General features: G+C 36.0%; 2 protein-coding genes across 2 annotated transcripts; one reads left to right on the top strand and one right to left on the bottom strand.

Moving 5' to 3' along the window:
- Positions 1-8,666: 8,666 nt before the first annotated feature.
- On the bottom strand, positions 8,667-10,322 carry LOC136226269 (protein SEEDLING LETHAL 1, chloroplastic-like). The gene is made up of 2 exons (XM_066014652.1): positions 10,190-10,322; positions 8,667-10,101 (listed from the first exon to the last, which is right to left on the bottom strand). The coding sequence occupies exon 2, from the start codon at positions 9,911-9,913 to the stop codon at positions 8,798-8,800; it is 1,116 nt and encodes a 371-aa protein (XP_065870724.1). The 5' UTR covers positions 9,914-10,101; positions 10,190-10,322; the 3' UTR covers positions 8,667-8,797.
- Positions 10,084-19,705, top strand: LOC136227109 (uncharacterized). The gene is made up of 4 exons (XM_066015814.1): positions 10,084-10,165; positions 13,528-13,570; positions 13,685-13,788; positions 19,016-19,705. Exons 1-4 carry the CDS (start codon positions 10,084-10,086, stop codon positions 19,153-19,155), a joined length of 369 nt encoding a protein of 122 aa, XP_065871886.1. The 3' UTR covers positions 19,156-19,705.
- Positions 19,706-20,991: the final 1,286 nt, after the last annotated feature.

Genomic DNA, 20,991 nt, shown 5'->3' with positions numbered 1-20,991 from the left:
AAGCATGGCGTCTAGAACGACGGCCTTCCACCTCAAGAGGAAGATTCATAACCCTATCAAGCTCGTCGGTAAGAAGCCTCCTTACCCAGGCAGGATGCGGATTCGTCATGGGCACCACCGACTCGTCGGGATTCAGAAACCCAATCCCGTCCTGCGACCAAACTTTCTTCTCAGTCGAAGACAAGGCGCTAACTACTACATCGCACGAATCCGTCGCAGATCCAGTATAAAGCGCGGTACTCTCACTCTCCCCGTTTCGACTTCTCCGCGAAAAACCCCCGTTCATCCACACAGGAGAAGCATATCGCACTTTCTTGTCCAGCTAGTGATCATCCCTCGGGGGACAGTACACGTAAGGATGAGGCATTGCCGAAATGGCTTTCTGTACCTTAAGCACCTTAGCGGAATCCACAACATCCCGAAGCGACATCACACGAAAACAGGGTAAACAAACGACTAAGAATACGAGCACTCGAAGCAAGAACGCCATATGAACGAGAAACACAAACAAAAACCGACTCCTATTTATAGCAAGAATGGACAAGACATGACAAACACATCATGAAGGCTCAAATCAAATCAAAGTGCAAAATGATGATCAAAATAAACTGCCAAAAGATCCACAAAGATACCAACCGTATAGCCAAATTATTACATCTTTGAAATTAGAAAACAAAAACACATGATATCATCAGTTACACTTATTTCTTCTTGAAACGACCGCAGAACTCTACGGCTTTCGCCTGGGCTGCCTTATCATACACATTCGGAGAGAATATGACCTCCGGAGGCACATCATACCCGACAGAGTGAGCAGCAGCAATGAGCATCATCCGATCCATTTTGATCAGCTTCTCCTCACGCTGACCCGCAAGGGCACGCAACTCGCTAGCCTCTTTCCGAGCAACCTCTAGCTCTCGCTTAAGTTTCTCATTCTCATCGGACAGTGCGTCGGCTTGCTTGGCTCTCTCGTCAAGTTTCTCCTTCACTCGGCGAGTCCATAGGGTGGAAAACTTGAGCATAACTTTGTAAGATCGAAGCTTCTCCACATCAAGTTTCAATTTTTTCGCCAGCTCCACTCTGTCTCCCGTCTCCACTTTCAGCTGCTCGGTCAGCACGGCAATCTCGCCCTCACGGTGTTCCAACAACTCTCCAGCGGTAGCTAGCTTCCTAGTCGCCGTTTCCAGCTCTTTCACCGCATTCCGCAGACCTTGCTCCATATCACGAAACAGGTTCTCGTCATTCACACACATGTCGAAGACAGTGTTAGCATTTTGAATGGCCTGCATAAAAATCGCACAACTCAGGACACAGTTGTTAGAAACAAACCTAAGCCAGAAGGTCAAGAGAGCTTACCACACCAAGCGCCGATAGGGTCTCCACACCAAGGTTCATCTTGGTCACACCGTCCATTCGGGCAACTTCTTCGAGCACCTTAGCTACGCGAGCCATCGCCCGAGCAAGGTCAGACGTCGTCATATCGGAGTGAACCGACAAGCCCATAACGTATTCCTGGAACTTGGCAATCTTGACATCCATTCTTTTCATCATCTCCGGATGATCGCCTACCCGATCCATCATCCTCGCTCTAAGCTCGGACCCACCATCGGTACACGCTCGTTTAGAGCCGTCGTTTTCCCCAACGGTATCATCTCCAGTATATATCTTTTCGCCTTCCATCCCAGCAACGGCCTTACCCTTGTCTTTCTTACGTTTTCGGATAAGGGGCCCCTGAATCTGATTCTCGACCTGTTCCTCTTCGACAGCCATCACCTCCGCAGTTTTCTTGGCCTCTTTCTCTACCACGGGCATCCCTTGCGGAATGTCACTAGTAGCATCAAGGTCCTCATGCGTCGTAAGCACGCCCTCCATGCTCTGAACCACTTGGTTCGCATCTTCAAGCGAAGAAAACGACGCCAGGGATCCGGAGGCAACAACAAATGCTTCCTCCGCAGTGTCGAGGCCAACATCGAACTCATTCGGATCAAAATCCATGTTGACACGGGGGATCTCCTGGACCTGCACAGCAAGAAAGAGCGGAAAATTTAGACCATACATAAATATATAGTAACAACAGCACACAGGACGAAATGAACAAAACCTACAACCCCGACCCCTCACCTACAACAGCGACGTTCACGGAAATCGCCTCTAGTTCCGCCAACTCTCCGTCTTTGAAGTTGTACCCGCGTTTCCACTTCTCAAAGTCCGCTGCTGTCCATCCGGATAGCTGAGCCATTCGCCATTGGTTCCAGATATATTACCCGGCGGCCAGGAAGTGACGCACAAGCTCATCCACGTCTTGCTTACGATCTTTATCTGTCGGAAGCCCCTTTAAATATTTCACGAGCTGCTCCTCAAAAGGCAACTTTTCTCGCGGTTTCAGCCAACGACTGGAATCCATGGGCTCATCGTTCCACACTACTCGAAAAGGGAAGTCGCCGTCTAGCTTTCGCACCAAGAAGTAACGATGCCTATATTCATGAACTTTGTCCTTCAACCCGCCAATCACCTTGAACTTTTGATGCGAGAAGGTGACATGTTGCGATCGGGGCCCCTTATTTGGCCGAAAGAACTCATGGAATACCAACCTAGTTGCCCGGTATCCAGCTGATCGACATAACGAGTAGAAGGCCACCATCATCCTCCACCCATTCGGATGGATCTGACCAGGGCACAGGTCATACTCTTTTAGAACCTCCACGAAAAAGGGAAGCAGGGGCAACCGCATCCCCGATTCCAACTGCTCCTCGTAAACCACGAGCTCGTTCGTGCCACCCGCATGATGAGCACGGATGTCTTCTCCAAGCGCAACTAGCTCATATGGCTTCCCCAATCGATACACCGCGGAGATAGCAGCTAAATCCGCGGAGACAATGATATTGTGCGCATCGTCCACCAAAAAAGATTTCGGTCTTTTTGGCCGCTCTACTCCATCAAACCGTCGACCATCAACACTAGTGACCCCCGCGGCACGCGTCCATACCCTCTGGCGTATTTTCTCATAAATCGAGGCCAGTGGACGCTCTTCGGTAATCAAACCCTCTGGTACTACAACCGCTACCTCAAGAACACCGGTAGCAACTCCTCTTACCGGCCGCTCGACACTAGGCGGCGCACGCTTTACGATTTTCTTTTTCTTTCTCGCAGCAGAAACACTCTCCTCTCTCGCGTTCGCCCGCCTTTTTCGTTTTACGATCCACGTTCGCGAAGCGTAAAATCACCCGGTGTCACTGGCGGCAGTCTTCTTAGGGCTCCCCGTGAAGAACCCTCTGACATACTCCCCCTCCCCAGAAAAAACAACTAAACAAAAGAACTAAAGATCGGAGAAATAAGAGGTACGACTGACCTCGCAAAGGTTACAACAAGTGTCGTAGAGAATCTTTAGCAGAGCGCCGTCAACTAATATGCCCGGTGCCCAGCAAGCGCGAGTAAACGACAGAACACCGATGGAAAGATCGACAGGAAACAACGGCTGCAAAGGGAAAATGAGACGGTCAAATCGCACAAGGGGAAGAAAATTTGGCGAAATAAGACGAAAAAAGAGCCTCCCCTTGCATTTTATATCAAACCAAAAGTGGAGGCACCGGCAACGCACGACATTCAATGTCTTTTTACGGCGCATGCAGGAGCATTTAATGAAGGGGCAATAAATTGCGCGCTAAAACCCATAAGCGCATGCATCGTCTCTATGGGGAAATCGGGCACCTTTCATACAGCTGTCAACCACTCGTTAAGAAGAGAATGATCCACTGAAATTCTCGTCTCCTCACATGCAATACTCGGCTAACTTAGCCGGGGGGGACTACTTGATTCGGAATATCACTTAGGCCCAAGAGACCCAACGGTGCCCGATCAGCGAAAGGGCCAGGGCAACAGAAGGCCCACAGGCCCAAGACAATTCACTATAAATATACCAATGAAGGAAGGAAAGAGGATCGGGTAACTATTTTCCTACCTCACTCTCATTTGATTAGAATACACTCTCGAACCACTAACTGTCTTGATCGTCGGAGTTTCCGCAGAGACCGTTCCCCACGCAGAGACGACCCCCGAAGAAGCCAGACCTTCCCGACGAAGACCCAGATCACTGTTCCGCATTCCCTGATTAACTAGTAATTAAATACTAAAAATGCTATAAATTAGGACAATAACACTAATCATACTGATCAAATGAATTTCTCATTAATTACATCTAATCTAAACTCACTCAAATCTAAATCAACAAATGAATTTGGTTATAAAAGTAAATTGTTGTATATAAATTCAGTCTAATTCCCATTAAATTCGGGTTGTATTGAGTTGGATTAAAAGAAGAGGAAATTATATAGAAATATAAGTTTGAATTTTCGTTTACATTTAACTAACTCATATATTTGTATTTTATCATTTCATAGTTTTTTTTTTATATAAATATATCAAATTCTCATATTTTTATTTTCAGTTTTGTCAAATTCAATTATTGATTTAAAAAAAAATTAACTCAACGCTAAAAGTTTTTTAAATTCTGACATAATTAAAATTTCTTTTTGAATATTGAAAATTTGTAAATATTTACTTTATTTATGACAATTTTGTAACTAACCCTTAAAAGAGCTAACTCACAGATTCAACTCAACTCGCCCAAAATTTAAAATCTAAAAATAGTATTATTAATTTATTTAAGTAAGAAATAGAAAATGAAAAGAAAAATAGGGTAAATCTTAAAGATGATGACTTAAGTTTTGTTCAATGTCCTAATAAGAAATCAAAATTTTATTTGGTTTCAATAAAATAACTCATTTTATCATTATCATTTGTACACTAAAGTCAATTTTAACATTTTCAGTGCAAATTTTTGTGGAAAATATTGACTAGGATGCTTAATCAATTCAATCAGACCACATTATATTAGTCCCTTAAAGTTAGATTTATTCCAAAGGGGTAAATGAAACAATTGGTTAGTTTTAACCCTAATATTTTTCTCATTTTTAGTACAATAGCAAGCACATAGGTAAATTTTGGAATCAAAGGCCAGTTCCGTTTACCGAGTTAATCAATCAACAAAACTTGATTCTCTTTCTGATTTATGCGCTCAGAAGACAGTTCGATCGGAGGAGCTTTTGTGTACACTTAAGATTGATGACAGTTTACAACACACACAATTCAAAGCTTATATATGAGATTTAATATTTAGAGTTAGCAATATCAGAAGTAAGTAAAGGCAAAGTTAGAGAAAGAGTTACACAATCGATTTATACTGGTTTGATCTCTTACCTACGTCCAATCCTTAGAATACATTCTTCTGAATTTTAATCCTCTAATGGACTCTTTACGGGTAGAGTGCAAACCTTTACAATAGACAGAGCTTCTGTAAAGTACATTCCTTTACACTCACACTCAGCTATCTATCTCTCTAGTTAATTGCTTATAACCAAAGCAAATAACAGAGCTTCTGATTTATAGTAGAAAATTGGTTCTACAGAACACAGATGAAATATTATCTCTTTATTGGATTTACACAAGTATGAATATGAATATGTATTATACTTTTGTTCTAGTTTTTCACTTGAAGATCTTATCACGTCTTGCGTCGATGATTAGTTGTGAAATGAACTTGGACTTGACTTTTATAGTGAAGCTTTTGGAGAAGGATCCGTTTGAATTTCAAACTAGCCGATTGGAGGGAAACGATTTCTGTCACCATCAGCTTCTGACTTATGTGTCAGTGATCCAAAAGGTTACCATTGTCGAAGATGGCTTCTGTCTCTTGAGCTGCGGGTTCTTCTGACTTCTGGTGTGGCAGACATATAGTTTGCAATCTTTCCATTTTTTGGTAACAAAAGAGAGACGTTGGGGGACAGTGCTTCTAGCATCTGTCCTTTATGCCTATTTGGGAACGATTTAATGTTGGCAATATGTCAATGCCTTCTTGGGCTTTGTTTCTGTCTTCCGGGCTTCCGGATTCTGGGTTTGAATTGAGTTTGGACCTTTAATTCTTTTAAGGCTTTTTTAAGTTGTCTTCCAATTATGTTAAACTTATGATTATCACTTAACAAACACATTAACATAAAAAAATCAATTTAATTCAATACTTATATTAAATATTTTGAGGATCTAATTCCGTAATTGTTATTTTTATCAAAATCAAAAACTCCATGGAAATTGTGTTTCAACACATATCACCAATTTACTAGATTGATTGAGATTAAATAAAAATTGAAAGGTAAAAAAAAATGGGCATGTCACGTGACAGTAAATTAATTCACGTGCTAGCCAACATTTAAACTGACTTTATTAGAATAAAATATAAAAATAAATTACTCTATTAATACAAAATGAATTTTTATAATCTTATTGGAACAGTTAGTGTGTTTTACCTTAAAATATAGGCTACATGAATTTTTCTTGTCCATATTTGTTCATGAAAGATGCTAAGCTCCTTGAGTGTTAGCTCTTTGTCATTAAATTTTGTGTATAAGCATCTATGTGAATGGTTACCTTTAGTATTTAAATCCGACCATTAAATCTTAATTAATGATTATGTTCTCCAAAATTGTAAAAGCGGATAAATAAATAGTTTTTAAATGTGAAATATTATATAAAAATTGAGGCAACTAAATAGATTGACGAGATATTATAACGGAATTAACTATTACCATTGATGACTGTAATTTGCAAAGTCACAAACTAATAGCGAATTGTACTTAAATTTACACTTGGTTATTCTACTTTATATTGTAAATTTGTGGGATGATAACACATGGAATAACTATGAACTTAGTATATATATTAAGAAATATTTACAAAACTGAACTGCTTCAATAGCCATTGACAGGATACTGTCTATCTGTTTGTTCTCCATGGGAACAAACATACCGTGAGCAACAGCTTGGTTCTATGGACATAAGCAAAGCTTTTTCTATGTCTTTAGCTAAACCTCTTTTAATGAGTATAACCACATACTCCATAAATACACCTTCACATGGCAATTTGATAGGTCCTTCACCTGGCAACCCAAATGATTCTTCAGACATTTTAAATAGCTGTTTGATTATGTTATTGCTGATATATGCCAACGGAATCACAAATCGCTTATCATCGTTCGTGTAGATAACGAAATTTCCTGATGTGCTACAACCTTCACTTTTATTGCTGCTGCTGCTGACCCTAGGAAATGAAGTTCCTTTCCTTCTCAAGGCAGCAATCCTTTGCCATCTTTTTGCTATCTTAGCAAGCTGCTTTTGGCTCACCATGCTTATTTTCTGCTTTTGGAAAAAGATTGCAGATATTGGAAAAAATTAAGTTGAATGAAAGTAAAAGAAATTGTAACTTGCATTTATAGTCAAATTCCATGTTGTTTAGGATTCTTTATTTTGTTAATTTCAATGCAGAAGCATTTGAATTAGTTAGTTCCGAGGAGATACTTGGGTTGTTATTTTACTTATTTATGAAATGTAGGATTCCTTACATTGTTATTTTCAGTTATAGTTAGTTTAGAGAAGACAGTTTTGGGTAGTTAGCATTGTTATTTATGTTTGAGAATCTCATTTTGTCTTTTGCTCCAAGTACAACAGATTCTCAATTTTTCTTGGAAGCTATGCAGCATAAGATTCTTAATTTCTTCCTAACTTTGAGTGTTGTGATGTGGTTTCTCTATTGTATTCTCCTAAAGGACTTATTATATCCACAATTCTATTACGATTCCTGCACGAAAGCTCATCAGATTGTTCATTACTTAGGCTTCGTTTTCATGACTGTTTCGTCAGGGTTTGTGATCATTTTAGCATATGTTTATGTTTATCACTATCTGTATAGCTAACTATTGCAGCTTAATTTGCAAGTTTGTGATGCATCATTCTTGGTAGAAAGTGCTGGAAGCATAATCAGTGAAAGAAAGGTCGAATCCAAACCGAAACTCAGGTCGAGGATTCAAAGTAATCAATGAGATAAGAACTGCATTAGAAAAAGAGTACCCTCAAACTGTTTCATGTTCTGATATATTAAGCTTGGGAGCTAGAGATTTCACAGTTCTGGTAAGTTTTACTTCTTAGACTTCCAGTGAAATTGAAATCATATCTATAGATGTACAAAAAAAAACGGTCTTTTTTAATTTAATGCATACCAGGCTCGATGAGCGAGCTGGGAAGTTCCACCAGGAAGAAGAGACTCGAGATGCAAGCTTAAGCAGTTCAAGCTTCAAGGTCTCAACGTTAAGAACATTGAAGTTCGACAGCAACAGCTACGTCAAGAACATTTTGGCTTCAAAAGGCCTATTAAGTTCTGACCAAGTTCTGTCTACCAAAAATGAAGCATCAATGGAACCCAAAGAGTAATCACAGGTTCAAGAGGAGAAATTACAAAGAATTGCAGGAAAATTAATGCTTAACTGGATTGTCAATAGTAATATTTTCCTACACTCAATTTCTGTATATTTTTTTCAGCTTTGAATTATTTATATACAGTTGAAAGAGTTAAGAGTCTTGCATTCTGTTCAGCATTATTCTGTGATTGGCAGTTTAATTTGCCTCTTTGTAGGCCGGTATTTTTGCTTGGGATAAAATCATTTTCAGGACATGGCATGAGACTATTGAATTTGGTCAGTTCAAATGTTCATATTGCAGCTGTTCAACATCAACAACTTAATCAACAGAACAGACACTAAAACTTTATTAGAAGTTACAACAAATGCTGAAAACAGTCAATAAAACCAATCTATTCAAGCACTAACAAGTACCAACAATGCCAAATTCCAGTTCATGGTTACATGTTGTCTAGAATTTTTCATCACCAGTACACAATCTGTTGAGTATGAACCCTAACTAGCCACACAGAAATCTCCTAGTTCATTCGAATAAGGAATCAAATACTTGTTTGCAAAATTTGCATCAACCATCTGACAAAATGCAGCCAGGCTAGGTTTTTTCTTAAGCAAATTCTTACTCTGAAGGGCCTTAAGCACTTGTAACCGGGGCTTTAACCTCTTCTCCACACTGTAAGTAAGCAACACCGGGGTGCTAACAATATCAGAGATGCCCGAGTCCTCAACACTGAGCAGCAGCTGCGTTACCTCCTTAATCTTTCTTTCTGATACAGCAAATGCTTGAGGATATTTCCTAAAAACAGCCAAAATATTCTGCTCTGAAAAGCCCAGCTCCCTAAAGAGTTTCAACTTCAACTCCCAATTCTCTCTACTCATACAACTCATCACCCTAACAGCTTGAAAGAACGACTTCGATTTCCTATCAACACCCATCTCATCAACTCTTTGAACAAAACCCTTTAACTTGTCTTGATTGGCGAGAAAAAGCAATGGAGCTTGACAAACATAGGAATCAATCAGCAAGGAGCAAATCCCACAGCTTTTCAAGTACTCTACGTTAGGAACCAATGTCCTATCTAAATCACGATCCAGAAGCCACCCAAACCCAGATTTCTTTAACAACCTACAAATATCAGCTTTAGGTCCCAAAACATTCTTCAACCCTAAAACAGACTGCCGAAGCCTATTGACATTGATATTCAAAATCCGTGGAGAAGCAGAAATAATAGCAGCAAAATCAGAGGAGTGAAATCCCAAGTCCTGAAAAATCTTGATTTTAGGCTTAACACTTGTCTCAACATTAGCAGAAAGAACCCTGGGTGCTTTTTCGACAACAGCTTCTATCTGATTCTTAGCAAACCCAGTTTCCTTAAGGAAATTGAGTACGGAATCAGCATTTTGGGGTTTGTTGAGGTACTTGGTAGATGATGATGACAAAACATTTGCAGCGCATTCCGCAGAGAAGTTGTGCTTATCAACTAAGTAATCGAATAATGAGATTTCGGGAGTTGAAGTGGAGAACGAAACCAGAGATATATGTGCAAAGATAGGAAATTCATGGAGATAACGGGAGCTCTTCAGAAAGGGTATTCTGCATATCCAGGGATGCATCTTTCTTGGGGGAATTTAATGAGATTTGAAGCTAATTTAGAATGGAATCAGAATTTGGGGTTTGTTGAGGTACTTGGTAGATGATGATTAACTAAGTGATCGACTATTAAGATTTAGGGAGTTGAAGTAGAGAAGGAAACAATAGATATTGCTTCAAAGATTGGAAATTTATGGAGATGATGAAGTACCTGGAAGTGAAATCAATGAAGCAAAACCAGAAGAATCGACAATCAAACAGTATAAGGAAGCAGAGTAAGTGAAATCAATGAACCGTACCTCGAAGTCGGTAATTTCTGTAGTCTGATAATCCCATTTTTGAGCTCATTTCCTCAAAGATAGAATCGGATCAAGGTATAGAATCGCAGTGCGGCAGTGGAATGGTGGGTGAACTAAAGAGATGAATTTAGAACATATTGGACCATCGGAAATATTCATATAAAAGCCCATCCGACTAAATTATACTCGTTGTTTTTTTATTGTCAAATTTATATTAATGTTATTTTAGAATTTAAATTGATATTTTCTTAAAAATTATTTTGAAATTTTATATCTAAATAATACATGTCCATTGATTTGCCAAATTCAATTTCATAGTTTAAAATTTTGCAAATTGAAGCAATTTATTTTTATATTAAATAAAAATGCTGGAATTTTATTTAATTTACAAAAAATCAAGTTTTATGATAGTGTTTAAAAATTTTGAATCTTTACTTTTTGAACTAAATTATAATATAAATCTTGTAGAGTACAAATTAATAAATTAATTATAAATTATAATATATTATTAGGTGTAATTTAAAGTTTTTTAGGTATAAATTAAAAGTTTTAAGTATGATTTATATAATTTTTTTGAACAGTTTCTCAAAAAAAAAAAAACTGCTTCCATCCTCCTTTCTAATTTTCTCTTTTTCCATCATTCTTTTCTCATTTTCTGTCCAAATTTCATCGTCCGTTGAGTTTCAAATTATCCTCTTTTGAAGATCTACTTTGAGTAGGAAGAATGAAGGAAATTTGTCTTTCTTCTTCCTACCACACTGGGTTAGATTTTATGCGTTTTACTTTACGGGGTGTTTGGTATTCTATTGGGATAGAGATAGAGATAGAAATTGGGATAGGAATAGGAATAGGGATAAATGGTTGAGATAAGGATAAAAATATGATAGTCGAGAATTATTATTCAATGTTTGGCATGTGGGATAGGGATGAGGATAAAATAATACATTTTACTATTTTAACCTTATTTAAACTACATAAGGTTAATTTGAGGGATAAGATGGACTTTTCCATCCTATTAAAATCGCAGGAGTTTATCTCACCTCCTCATACCACCCCCTACTGGGTATAGGATTTGAGGGATAAAAAGCTTATCCCTCATCCGTCTCACTCTTCTATCTCCCAAACAAACACGGATAACTTATCTCGTGTTGTTTATCCTTATCCCACCTCCAATATCCCTTCCAACAAACTCCCCGTTATTGTTTTTTTCTTTTTAGTCAGTTTCCATATATTTTATGGGATCTCTTCATCCATTTGAATTGTATCTGCTATCTGTTATTCTTTCATTTATATCATTTTCGAATTTAGTAAGTGCGGAAACAGTTTATCTTATACGTGGATCAATATATCTACGTGGTTGCATCAAAAGAAAAGACTCAGATCCGAATGTTCGGAATGGTCTAAATGCTGAAGACTGGATTGCATCTACTTTTCTGCAGATTTCGATTTACGATAAATATATGTTTTGTTGTTGTTTTGTGTTTTTTTATGTCTTTATGGCATTTTTTGCTCTCTGTAGTCGTTTTAGTCTCTTTGTAGATCATGTAAGAATTGATTTCTTACTGTTGTTTTCTTGTTATACTTGTGTTTTAATCTAATGAAGTTATAAGAATTTTAATTAAAAAAAAGTATGATTTATAAAAATCGCCTTAAAATCGACAAAATCGCTTCGTAGTTGTTTCCGTAAAAATTATATTCTAAACAAAATTTTAAAAGAATCTAGTTTAATAAAAAAAACATTATATGAGTTTAAATATCTCAATTACATCAGTTTTGTAATTTATCCCTTTTTTTTATACTTATTCCTTGATTTTTTTACCATTAATTTTAACTAGAACGAAACCCTCGCTTTGCTTCGGGTAATCATAAACTATATTAATATAAACTTAAGAAACACATGAAAAATAAAGGTTATCTTGCAAAGTAGTGAGTTTGTATTTTTTGTGCGAAAAATTGTTAGTTTCATTCTTAGTTATCTAAGAAACGTTTTTTTAATATGGGAAATCGTTTAGTATGTTAGAGAGACCAATTACGTGAAATTGATATTTAATTTATATATAAAATAGACCCGTTGATAATAAATGAAAGATATAGTTAAATTATGATTAAAACAAAGTTTCCAAAATAAAGATTGTGAGGAAGTTTAAAAAAAATCATGCTAATACAAACGAAGGATTTGAGCACATAGAGATTTTTGCTAGATGTATTCAAGTCCAAAAACTAAATATATTGGGTCTTTTCTATCTATTTGTGTGGATTGGTTTTGCATTTACACTACCTAAAATTAGATCCACTTGATAAGAAAATATAACAAAAATCATTAAAGAAACAATATTAAGAAAAATAGATGCAGAGCAATTTCATTACTGAAGTAGAGTATATATAGAATATGAAAATTTATATGATTTAAAAATCTAATATTTTTGTTGAAAATTTAGTCTTAGGAACTGAAGCTTTTCATCTACTACGAATCCATAGAATTATTAAAAAGTTGAACATAATTTTAATTTTCTTTAGAATCGATTCTGCAATTTCAAATGTATAAAACATCAAGATAAATTAAAAAATTACCACTTTAATCCAGAAATTTCACACTTTTAATTAAGAAACATGTAATACCTAACAAAATGCAATAAAACACACACACAAAAATAGATCATAACCCTAAACGACCGTTGACGGTTTCAAAATAAAAAATTCGAAGAGTTAATGATATTCTAAGGAACTTTAATTCTTAAAAGTTTTTATTTTGAGGTCATTTAAGTGTTTTTTTGCTTAGGAGAGAGATAGGGTGAATATGTGGAGAGAGAAAGCTCTAAAAAATGTGATTTTGGAAAATAAAAAATATGGGTTCATAGTAAATGCCGTTCTCAATAACTTAAATTCTTGAATATTTTCATTTTAAGGACGTTACTGTTTATTTTGAGAAATTAGTTAAAGTTCAATGGTTACCGATGTTAAAAAGATTAAAATTCAGTAATCATATTGTTAAAAATTGAAGTTCAGTGACCACAATGTTAAAATAAGTAAAGTTCAGTGGTCATGGGTGTAATTTACCCCAAACAAAAGATAATGAGTAAAGCAAAAGTAGAGATTATCCTGAAATAGAAAAGCTATTGTAAAGGCACAGAAATAGGAAGGTAATTAGCTTAACCAAATGAGGGCAGAGATGAAAAGAAAAAAATCCAAATTGAAATTCAAATTGATTTCAATTCACTGTTCATATCCCATTCAGGCTTAATTCTATAGAATAATATAGGACAGTAGGTACATAGATATTTTCCTTCAATTCACTTCCGCTGCCACTCAGCATTTTCTCCGGTCTCCTCCCTTCTAAGTATCAAAAACTGAAGATTGTACAATTGATTCAATTTCATCCAGGTAATTCAAACAAGAAAAGTTTATTTGTTCCGTGAATAGTTGAATGCTTCAAATTTTGAATTCTTCCAGAAACAATTGCAAAGAGGCACCAAAACACTTATTTTATGTTTTCAGGTTAGTTTGTGAGCAGGGTTCATCCCCAATTTTGATCAAATCGTCATCGGCAATCCTGAAAAATTCCTGGATTATCTCAGTGAAGTGGATCCAGAGTACAGGCGGTAAGATATTTCCTAGAAGTTCTTAGCATAAATTTGCTTGTTTCTTACTTCAATGGAAAGGGCAATTAAGATTCAGTTACAGTGCTACAAAAAGTGTTTTATTGCATCAATTCTATTTTACTGGCGATTTTTTGTTTTGATTGGCAATTTTCGTTTCTTCATGAAGTCACTGATGTAGTTTGATTTAATTATTCTACTTTGCATTGTAAATTGTGCAATAATATAACACACATTAATTAAAAGTTTACAATATTAAGAAATAGGCTAAATTACATCTACGGCCACTTAACTTTACTTATTTCACCGTATGACCACTAAACTTCAAAAGAGAACATAAAAACCACTCAACTTTACACTTGCTAACAGTATATCCTCTAAACTTTAACTAACGTCTCGAAATGTTCGTTAACGACCTCAAAATGAAAATTTTCAAGATTTAAAGTTGTTTAAAACTATATTTACCATGAAACCACATTTTCTAGACTTTCTCTCACTAAAAATTTACTTTCTCTCTTCTAACCATACAGCACCTCAAAAAGAATTTTTTATTTTGAGGGTATCAACGGTCATTGAAGTTTAGGTGGCTATAATGTTAAAAAGTGTAAAATTAAGTGGATTTTATGTTATGTACAGGTTAGTGGGTATACTTTGAAAACGAATAAATTTCGGTGGCCATGGGTGCAATTTACTCTTAAGAAATCTGTACAAAACTGAACTGCTTCAATGACCATAAAAAAAAAGGGCGGCCCAGTCGCACTACGCGTCCCCGATGAGCGAGAGTCCGGAGAGGGGTCCCACCACAAGGGTGTACTGGGGGCAAGCCTTCCCCTGCCAATTTATTTGGCAAGAGGCCGCTCCTAAGACTCGAACACATGACCTCTTGGTCACACGACAACAACGTTTACCGTTGTGCCAAGGCTCGCCCTCAACTGCTTCAATGACCATATACAAGGAAATTGTTGACCTGTTTGTCCATGGACATAAGCAAAGCTTTTTCTATATCTTTAGCCAAACCTCTTTTGATGAGTGTAACCACATACTCCATGAATACACCTTCACATGGCAATTCGATAGGACCTTCACTTGGAAAACCAAATGATTCTTCAGACATTTCAAATAGCAGTTGCTGATATATGCTAAGGGAATCCACAAATCGCTTATCATCATTCATTTTTCTTAATTTTCCTCCTCAAGGAAGCAATCCGTTGCCATATTTTCGCTATGTCTGCGAGCTTCCTTTGGCTCATCATGCTTATTTTTCTATTCTTGGAAGACGTTTCAGATATTAGGAAAGTTTTGAGTTGAGTAACAGTAAAAGATATTGATGGCTTGCTTATATAGTTAGAAAGATTGAGAAATTCCATGCTGTTTAGGATTCTTTCTTGTTAATTTCAATGCAGAAGATAGTTTTGGGTAGTTAGCATAGTTATTTATGTACCGCAATCTGATTTTGTCTTTTGGTTTAAGGACATATATTGAAAATTCTATAATTTTAGTGATCCGTATGGCATTTAGGATTCCTATCCGTTTTGGCAGTTAGCATTGTTATTTAATATTTATGTATGAGAATCTCATTATGTCTTTTGCTTTAAGTACAGCAGATTCTCTTGATTTTTCTTGGAACTGCAGCATCAGATTCTTAATTTCTAGACATGCATAATGGTGTACACTAAAAATCTTAGCATTAAATCATTTTTATGACATGGTATGAGACTATTGGATTTGGTCAGTTCAAATGTTCATATTGCAGCTGTACAACCTTCCAAATTTTCTAGGGAATTGAATAGGATAATTGCTGATTATGAAAAGTTGCATCTCTCTTTATATATATAGTGAAAATCATCAAAAGAAACAAAGAGGTGAAATTTCTGAAGTTAATTTTTGCATGTAATTTCTCAAAGCTTATATATGTATTTACAGAATTAAAGTTACATCTTCAATAACAACAAACAACTAAATGTTGTGTTGTGCTACATTCTTGATGGAATCTACAACTAGTTTCTATGGATGTAAGCAAAGCTTTCTCTATATCTTTGGCTAATCCTTTTATCACCAGTGAGATTATATACTCCATAAACAAAGAATCACATGGAAATTTTATAGGCCCTTCACTCGGCAACCCAAATGCTTCTTCGGACAATTTAAATAGCTCGACAAAGATTTTATGGCTGAGATATGCCAATGGAATAACAAACCGGTGGTCATCTATGGTGTAAATAACAAAATTTCCTATCTCAGCCAACGGCGAGTCCCGACTATCTGCATTTCTGCTAGACCTGATACTGATTTTAGGAAAAGAAATTGCTTTCCTCCTCAGGACAGCAATCTTTTGCCACTTTCTAGCTAGTTGAATGAGCTTGCTTGATTTGATCATTATGCTTCTCTTTAACTGAGTGTTAGGGATGAGTGAGTAAGATAGTGTAGTACTTTAAAGAATGGTGTTTGATGAGAAAAGAATGCACGGAAATGCCCACTTATATAGCCAAAAAAGACTCGAAATCGCCAATTAATGTAGCTTTCTTTGTATTGTTATTTCCAATTAGTTAAGAGGTGACATAGTTATTTAAGTTTGGTACTATTTAACTATAGTGGGAAATAAATTTTTTTATTATAGTCAAAATTTGTCCTTTTTCAAGGATGCTCAAGAACATATATATTAAGTAGCATGAGTACAAATAACTTTAAAAACATCAAATCGTCAAAGCATGTAGATCTTGTTTCCTCAGCAATTAAATATAGCAAAGTAATGAATTCAATCTTTTAGGTGGTGTAAGAAAGTTGAGAAGATTAACTAATTTCTTTGTTTGATTTATATTATTCCCCAAAGTATTTATTTGTTCATTTTAGGATGCAACGGAAAACAAGGCATACAAATCAAACACCAATTAAATGAATTATTAATTTTGTGTCTTATTCTCATCTAGTTAACCATGTCCAAGGTCTATGGTGTCATAGGTATCATTGGATTTCCCTAACGACCTATACTAAGATTCAGAATAACTGAATTAACGAAAATCTGTTCAGCATCAGTAAATAATAATAATAAAATCCAGCAGAAACTTTTCTAGGATTAGTAGTCTGGGTGGGTCACAAATGATAAATCAGACTACTTTTTTGCAGTTTTTAGCTGTAGTGTATTTGTGTTCGGTGTCCCTTTTCGTTTTCATTTTAAAGCTATTTTATGAAGGTTTATGATTTAGAAATAATGTTTCCCGTGTCAGTTTCTGTGTCTATGCAACATAGCTTGCTACAAATAGCATGATTCATTTTAAAGAGATCCCTCTAATTTCGATCTTTTGGTTTTTCTCATACGTAATATCCTTTAAAATCTGCAGATATGTTTTCATAGTTTTTGGAGATAATGGAGATTTCTCCTTGTTATTTATAAATGGTAGGAAGAGTTGCTTATGAGAATAACCAGTCTATGCATTATGCAAGATAAAGTTTTTGATGAAAACTATGAGCAGCTTTCTTTTGTCATTTAAACAAGCAATATTATAATCAATTAATTATAAATTTGGAATCTAGCTAAACTTGTGGAAGAGAGAATATAATTAATTGTACGGAATGTTATGATGATTGTGAATTCACCTCATTCTGCTTGCATCTTCATTGTCCTTATTTGGTTGATTGGTTCTGATTCTCTTGGAATTGTAAGAGGATAATAAACTTCAAATTTGTCTGAAATTACTCTCTTCATATGTTATTTGATGTTTTTGAGAAAATGGATAAGAAAACTTTTCTTGCTATTCAAGAACCTGTTGCTCATAAATGACGGGAAGAGTTTTATGCAAATCTGTTGTTCAATTTCTATAGGAAGTATGGCTATTTCATTATATCTAATGTAAATGATATAACACAGAGAGATTAATTTACAAGTTCACAATATTATGAAAATATTTACAAAACTGAAGTGCTTCAATAGCCATAGACAGGAAATAGTTGAGCTGTTTGTCCTTGATGGAAACCAATATACGGTGAGCAACAACTTGGTTCCATGGACATAAGAAGAGCTTTTTCTATGTCTTTAGCTAGACCCCTTTTGATGAGTGCAACCACATACTCCATGAAGGCACCATCACATGGCAATTTGATAGGACCTTCACTTGGCAACCCAAATGATTCTTCAGACATTTTAAATAGTTGTTTGATTATGTTATTGCTGATAAATGCTAAGGGAATCACAAATCGCTTATCATCATTCGTGCAGATAACAAAATTTCCTGATGTGCTACAACTTTCAGTTTTATTGTTGTTGATCCTAGGAAAAGAAATTCCTTTCCTTCTCAAGGCAGCAATCCTTTGCCATCTTTTTGCTATCTTAGCAAGCTGCTTTTGGCTAACCATGTTTATTTTCTGTCTTTGAAAAAAAAGATTTCAGATATTATGAAAGTTTTGAGTTGAGTGATAGTAAACGAAATTAGTGACTAGTATATATATATATAGTCACAAGGACTGACAAATCCCATGTTGTGTAAGATTCTGTATGTTGTTAATATCAATGCAAAAGCATTCGAATTAGTTAGTTCGGAGGAGATACTTGGGTTGTTAGCATAGTAATTTACGTATAACAATCTGATTTTATCTTTTGGGATGATTCATCACATAATCATAGGTTTGCATCAGATATTCTTCATTTCTTGTGAAACCTTTCTAACGGTCTACTAAGATTGCGATTGGTTTCAATAATCTTACTAAATGATAAATCATTTTAATTTATATATAGTCAATTCTTAGGAGCGGCCTCTTGCCAATTAAATTGGCAAGGGAAGGCTTGCCCCCAATACACCCTTGTGGTGGGACCCCTCCCCGGACCCTCGCTCAGCGGGGACGCGTAATGCGACCGGGCCGCCCTTTTTTTTTTTTATAGTCAATTCTTAGCTATGAATTGTTAGTTTATAAGAGATAGTTTTGGGTAGTTATTTTTTATATGGCTCATTTCAGTGTCTTTTAGGAAGCTTTGCATCAGATTCAAGTTACATATATCAATCCAAATTATAAAAATAGAAAATAGAAGTACAACATTACAAGAAAATCCAAGCCACTAATGAACATAAAAACATGAAAGATAACATCAGACAGTAAACACAACTATAAAAATAAGGAGCAAAAATGGCCAACTTACACAACATATATATTACTAAAAAAATTCATGAAAATGGACGAATGCGACATGCATATTAATTGTAGGTGTATAAATGTTATAATCTTCTTTAGTTTCCTGCAGGTGGTGGAGAAAAGAAAGGGATGGATGGAAATGTAGTTGGAATTGTGGGGATATTGCTAGGCATTGGAGGTAAACTCAGTTTTGGGATAACAGTCGGCATTGTGGGCAAGCTTGGAAGTGGAGGAAGAGCTGCAGGTTGAGTTATTGTAGGCAAAGTGGGCATTTGAGGCAGATTTGGGATTGAAGGCAATGGAGGAAGAGCTGCAGGTTGAGTTACTGTTGGGAATGCAGGTTGGGGCAGATTTGGGATTGAAGGAAGATTTGGGATTTGTAGAAGATTACGAGCTGCTAACCCAATTTCCATGCTTGAAAATATGGATAAAGCAATCAACAATGACAAGAGGAAACACTTCAAATTAGATGCCATAATATTAAGGTAATTGTATCTTTGTCCTATAATTAATTATGTTTGGATGTGTGATTAAGTAAAATGAAAAGCTATGTTGGGTTTATATATAGGATAAGATATTGAGTGTGCAGTTTAGTAGGTAATGTAGTTGACTAGTTATTTGGGGAATTATATATTTATTTGGGTTAGTTTACCTCCACATCTAACTTCCAACATGGATCGAAGTTGTCAAATGTAGTTGTGGTTTGCTATATTGTTATCAAGTTCTGGTTTGGAAATATGTAAATTCCTTACAAAAGTAATTAACAATTGAGTATATGTCATTATCTTTGATGGTTTGATATTAGCTTAGTAGGTGGTCAAGCCATCTAATTAATTCATTGCTAACGTACTAAGGTCCCGTTTGTTACGCCGTAATGAGCGTCGTAATGGAATGCCCATTACGATAGAAGCTCATTACTATGTTTGGATCTCTTGCATTTTAATTATTAATGCTTATTATGCACAATTCTTATTAAACGATAAAACAAAAAATTAGAAAAACATAAAAAATGAAAAAAAAAAACGTGAAAACTTGAAAGCACGAAAAATGAAAAACTCGAAAAAGGTGACGAAATATTGCCCCGTCACGATTTTTTTTTTGTTTTTCATCTTTTTTTATTGCATTTTTTGATGTTTTCTGTTTTTCTCATTTTTCACGTTCTCATGTTTTTCGATGATTTTAATTGTTAAATAAAATTTTATAATTACATTTTAACTAAGCAAATATAAGTATTGTAACAGTAATTATAAGCTTCATCATTTTTTTAGTTTGTCAACCAAACATAGTAATGGAATCACTATTTCATTCCATTACAAGTTTGATTACATTACATTGCATTACGTCATACCAAACGGATCCTAAGCATACTCGAAAATACCCATGTATTTTAACAATGTTAAAGGATTTATTTGGTTCTCTTTTTACTAGCTCTTTTTTGTTTTTTCACTCCAAACAGTAAAATAGAAGTCGTTTGATTAGAAATATTAGGATTGAGAAATAGCTATCTGTAACTATTTTAGAAGGAAATTAGGGTTGGATGCCGTCAGTCAACAGCCAAGACCATGCTAAAGCCAATACAAAAATCCTCATTTAGATGAGGGTCTTTGGGCGGCCCGGTCGCATTACGCGTCCCCGCTGAGCGAGGGTCCGGGGAGGGGTCCCACCACAAGGGTGTATTGGGGGCAAGCCTTCCCTTGTCAATTTAATTGGCAAGAGGCCGCTCCTAAGACTCGAACCCGTGACCTCAGGTCACACGGCAACAACGTTTTACCGTTGCGCCAAGGCTCGCCAACGTTTTATTAGTGTGACACTAATAAAAAAATTTATTTCATTTTGGATTGATTTTCAGTTATTACGGTTGAGTTTCATAATGACCGAATCACTAAAAACCATTTTTCCACTAGTGAACACTAGGGATGGCAACGGGTGTGTACCCACGGGTACCCGGTACTACCCGACCCTAATGGGACTACCCGTACCCTGTATAAAAGGGTATGGGATCAAAATAATTACCCGTTAGGGTAATGGGACGGGTATGGGAATACCCCCCAGGGTACCCGATACCCGTTACCCGTCATAATTTTT

This window comes from Euphorbia lathyris, chromosome 4 (assembly GCF_963576675.1).
Source record: "Euphorbia lathyris chromosome 4, ddEupLath1.1, whole genome shotgun sequence".
Taxonomy (NCBI): domain Eukaryota; kingdom Viridiplantae; phylum Streptophyta; class Magnoliopsida; order Malpighiales; family Euphorbiaceae; genus Euphorbia; species Euphorbia lathyris.
Note: the sequence above shows the minus strand (reverse complement) of the source record. Positions and strands in the feature narration are given on the sequence as shown.